At 26.8% G+C, this 5,049-nt stretch overlaps 1 protein-coding gene across 1 annotated transcript in view; it reads right to left on the reverse strand.

Moving 5' to 3' along the window:
• The window catches only part of Ctr9 (RNA polymerase-associated protein Ctr9), a 9,563-nt gene extending 4,717 nt beyond the window's left edge, over nt 1–4,846 (reverse strand). The window contains exons 1-11 of the mRNA XM_011503902.1: nt 4,767–4,846; nt 4,405–4,501; nt 3,583–3,681; nt 3,262–3,501; nt 2,484–3,056; nt 2,151–2,270; nt 1,761–2,071; nt 1,002–1,527; nt 483–677; nt 282–400; nt 1–9 (exon numbers count right to left, since the gene is read on the reverse strand). The exon at nt 1–9 is cut by the window's left edge and continues 330 nt beyond it. Coding sequence (XP_011502204.1) covers nt 1–9; nt 282–400; nt 483–677; nt 1,002–1,527; nt 1,761–2,071; nt 2,151–2,270; nt 2,484–3,056; nt 3,262–3,501; nt 3,583–3,681; nt 4,405–4,446 — 2,234 coding nt within the window. The 5' untranslated portion in view covers nt 4,447–4,501; nt 4,767–4,846. The remainder of the gene's footprint in view (nt 10–281; nt 401–482; nt 678–1,001; nt 1,528–1,760; nt 2,072–2,150; nt 2,271–2,483; nt 3,057–3,261; nt 3,502–3,582; nt 3,682–4,404; nt 4,502–4,766) is intronic.
• Nucleotides 4,847–5,049: the final 203 nt, after the last annotated feature.

Here is a 5,049-nt window from a genome sequence, read left to right on the forward strand (position 1 = left end):
ACGACGAGCCTAAAATATTTAATTTCTTTTTAATTTAGCACAATTTAGCTATGATGATCAACAAAAATACACTTTTACATCATTGAAAAAACATTTTGCTTGAAATAAAAAGCACATAATTAAATTACTTTTTAATTATTTGAATAACAATTTATTTATATATCTTTGTAACTAAATTTTAAATGTAAGTAAAATTTTACAAAATTAGAAATCTCATAAATAGCAAGTTTAATGTTACTTTTATTCATTTAAGTTCTTATGTCTAGAAAATTATAAAAAACACCTTTAATAATGTAAGTTTAGCTTCTTTCAGTTTTCCAGCTTTTAAGTATGCTCTAGCAAGATAACCAAGAATTTCTACATGATGATAGTTGTAAAATTTTCTAAGACAATTTTCATACTGTAAATAAGCAGAGTTAAAATTTTCTTTGAAATATATGTATATATTTAATTTTCATAAAGAATAGAATTAATTAACCTACCATTTGAATAGCACTGACATGCTGCTTTTGTTCAACATATATGTGTGCAATGTTTAACCATACATCTGGAAACTCAGCAGTAGCTTCTCGTACTTGTGCAAAAATATCTCTAGCTTCGTTAATATAACTTTTATGAGCTAATACGCAACCGATTCCATTTGTAGCCCAAATATTTTTAGGATCTGTTCTTAAAACCTACAGTATTATAATATTAATAAACATAAATATTTACAAAAATACACTGTATTAATACTAATAATAAATCAATTAATTACCAATTATTTCAACAAACAGTATTAAAGTTAATTGAATTTTATTTTATTTAAACTAATTATAGAAATATATAACAAAATAAATATACGATAAAAAATCTAATCCATAAAATTATTTAACTTTCTTAGTTCACTTTAGAATAAATTTATAATACAAAATTGATATTATACAATACTACAACAAATAGTTTCAATTTAGTCTAATAAATTGGAGTTATAAGTATATTTCAAATTAATTTTTAATTACCTGTTTGTACATCGCTAAGGCTCTATCCTGATGCCGCTTTTCTCTTTCTTTATCTTTACCACTTTGATGCAATGTTTGTAACCAAATATTACCCAAGGCAATAAGTGAATATGCATCATTGTTAGTGGATGGATTTTTTAGAATTCTCTCAAACTTCTTCTGTCCTGGTCCCCATTCTTGCTTAGCAAGATGAAGATTGCCCAACAAAGACCAAGCATCAGGATGCTCATTATCGATCCTTAAAGCATCTTTGAACCAGTCAGATGCCTCATAAATCTGTCCTTTATCTCGGGCCATGCAACCCAAACGTAAATAACAATCTATATAATTTGGATGCTCTTTCAAAACATCCTTGTAGAGTTTTTCTGCTTTATCAAACATACAATGAGCTTCATACACCCGACCTAAGTTGTAGGTTGTCGTAACAGCGATAGAATTATAGTAACTAGCATCATGTTCAGCATCAGCCTTAGATCGCTCTAGAGACTCCATCATTTTTAATCGTGATTCATCCAAATTTCCAAGTCTAAAATATTTAATAAAATAAATTTTTTTTATCTCTAAAGTGAATAACTAGTATTTTGATAGAATATAAATTATATCTATTTTAAAGATGCATTATTATTTTCAATCGTTCACTATATCTTTATAATATATAGTTTATAATGAATATACAAAAATGATCAAAATATTATTCTTAGTGTTTATAAAAATTATTTCAATCTATCACATTCTTAATTACATTAAATAGTTTTATACCTATAATGTAAGGCACCAACATTATTTAAAATTTCTGGTGGTATATCTGCTTGAACCTTTTCATTTAGTATTCGAGTTGCTGTGCCATAAGCATTTAACGAAGCTTGAAGATCACTTTGTTCTAAAATTTGTGCAAGTTCAATCCAAGCCTCAACATCATCGGGATAATGTTCTGTAACTTTTCGAAGATGATTTTTTGCAATATCTCTTTTAGATTGTGAAGTGGAATTAGCATATAACGAGCCTAAAATTTTCATTGTTTCGTAATTATCTGATTGAACTTTTAAAACTTTTTCAAAACATTGTGCTGCCTAGATTAAACATAAATAATTACAAATAAAACTATATCTTATTAGTGCATTGTGACTTATTCTGTCATGTTAATTTTACATTTTCATTGTCACCACGATACATGTACATTTGACCCAATCCATAATGAGGTAGTACAAATACAGACGAAGCAAACTGAGTTGCTTGATAATAATATTGAAAAGCTTGGTCATAATCACCCTAAAATGAATTAAATTTTTAATGAAAAAATAATAATTCCATGATTTTAAGATATATTATATGATGTTCATATAATTATAGTAACAGTTTATTCAATTATATTGTTCTAATTTTTAATTTTAAGTAAAAAATTTATGACAGCAATACAAATTAAAATTATATATATACACATATATAAATAAACATATATGTAGTACAAAAATAGTAAAATACCTGAACATGAAAAGATCTAGCAAGTTGATAACAACTTTCTGCACGCATTGATTCATTTTCAGTATTATGAAAAGCATGGAGAGCTAAATGCTGAACTTTATTATAATCTTTTTTAAAAAAGAAATGATTTGCTAAATGATTTAGTACCATGGGATTTGTTGAATCAATGGTGTAAGCTTTTGACAACATTTGTACACCGGCTCTTATACTATCCGGATTTTGTTCATTTAATTTTAAAATTGCAAGACCAACTAATGCCCCTACTGACTGTCCATCGAGTTGTAAAGCCCTTTCATATGCTAAACGGGCTTTTTCATGATTATTCAACTTCATAAAACAGTGCCCCATGCCAACTCTAATTGCCGAAGGACAATTTGGATTTGTTCTGAGCGCTTTTCTGTAAAATGTTAATGCACCTCGATAATCCTTTTTATTGAAAGCAATGCAAGCTTTACCAAGTAATGATGGAATATTACTAGGTGACTGATTCAATACAAAATTAAATTGAGCATCCGCTTGATCCATCTTATCACCTTCCAGTAAACAAAAATATGCTCTTCCAAGCAAATGATTCTATTTAGATAAATAAAAGAATTATTCAAGAGTTAATTTCCTAATTTAATTAGTAAATGTTGAATTTAGATTTATTTTATTGGAAAACAATAAATAATTAAATAACTAAACATTTTTTCAAAGAGGGCTTTATAAAATACATATAAAATATAATATATTTTAAAAGATGATTTTCAAAATACTAATCTTATGTATTAATTTTTACCTGATCATACATGATGATTTTATCAGCTGTAGTATACAATAAAGTGGCTTTAGTAAAAAGATCTCGTTTTTTATCTTTGTTCTTTTCTCGGTTCGCTTCTTGGACATAATACGCAGCCAACATGTCCAAGGCCCGCATTTGATCTTTTTCGTAATCTCTGTATTCATTGTTGGCGTCAATTCTAGATGACTCAAGAATCTTTATAAAATCGTCGATTTTATGTTGTTTATAATATTCAAGCTAAAGAATAAAAATTTATTAAATTACAATATTAATATGAAGAAAATTGCTATTAAAAAATATAAAAATAAACGAACTTACTGCTAAATTCACCCAAATATTAAGTTGTGCATGCTCTTGACGTAAGATACCAAGTACTTCGTCACCATCAGGTAATTGATCTAAACATAACTCTATGACCTACAAAAATCAATATCAATTTAAAATCAAATAAACTTCCAATTAGAGATGTAAGCTTATTTATTAAAATATATATATATAAGCTTAATAATCTTTTATAAATATATGTTTTAAAATAGGCTGATAATATTCTAATCGCTATTTGATAATTCTCATATGGATAGCAAAACCTTTACATAACTTATTAAAAACACATGTTTATTCATTAATTTTACACATTTATGTATGGAGGGAATTACTTGAACCAATATATATTTTATTAAACAAAAATTAGAAGTCCATTTAACAGAAATCATAGATGTTTCTTTTATTGTAGTTTTTGGTACAAATCAGTAATAAAATCAATCTTTGTTAGATAATAAATAAATTTTTAATTAATAGCTGAATTAATAAGAATTTAAAAAAAAATAATATCATTCCAATTGAAAAAATAATATTAAAGAGTGCGTCTAGTCTCTCGATACTAAAATTTCTAAATTATGAGAGTAAAAATGTAATTTTATATCAAATTACACAAATTACTGAATAAGCTTTGTAGTTTTTTCTTAGCTTTGCAGATTCTTTCATATACTATGGCAAATATAAACATAAAAATGGGTTATTGTATTTTAAGGTTAGTATCACGTACATAACTCAAACCAAATAAGAAAATTTATAACACATGCCGCTACGATAAAAGCAAAATATTTTAATATATACACATTTTACATTATAAAAATTTACCTCGTCGGTGTCCCTTAATGGGATTTCGATAGATCCAGCCATTTTTGCAACGGCAATTTGCAATTTTAAGAATAATCTCTCATTACACCTCCATAACCTATACAAATAATATTAACGTATATAACAGTAATAATCGTAAAGTATTGCGCATCATTATTGAGCTGTAATTGTAGTAAAATATTATTTGCAAGACTTACTTTTTATCAAATATCTCAAAAATAAACAAAAAAATATAACTATACAAGAATATTTAAAAAAATATAACTACTTACATTACTAATTATTACAGTATTTCATAAGTTTCTATATGCATTTTAAAGATATTATATACATTTTGTAAATTATTATTATGAATATTATACCTTTAACAGCTATTCAAATAAATGCAAGATTCAGTTTTCCAAATTTTTTAAATAACGTATCGAAGCATAGACGAGACTAATTCGACATACAATGTACGATTAATCTCGCTACCATAAATACGGTATTGAACACCGTTCTCGAGCATGCGCATTAGCAAAGCGCTTTCGTTGGGCTTCGTAGGCGCGCATCTAAACGAACAAATATACCCGCGCGTGCGTGCACACGCATGTTGCAACCACACGCTTTTTGATATGGCGATTTTAATAGCAACTCCCAAATAAT

The sequence above is a fragment of the Ceratosolen solmsi genome, unplaced genomic scaffold, assembly GCF_000503995.2.
Source record: "Ceratosolen solmsi marchali unplaced genomic scaffold, CerSol_1.0 scaffold10, whole genome shotgun sequence".
NCBI lineage: Eukaryota > Metazoa > Arthropoda > Insecta > Hymenoptera > Agaonidae > Ceratosolen > Ceratosolen solmsi.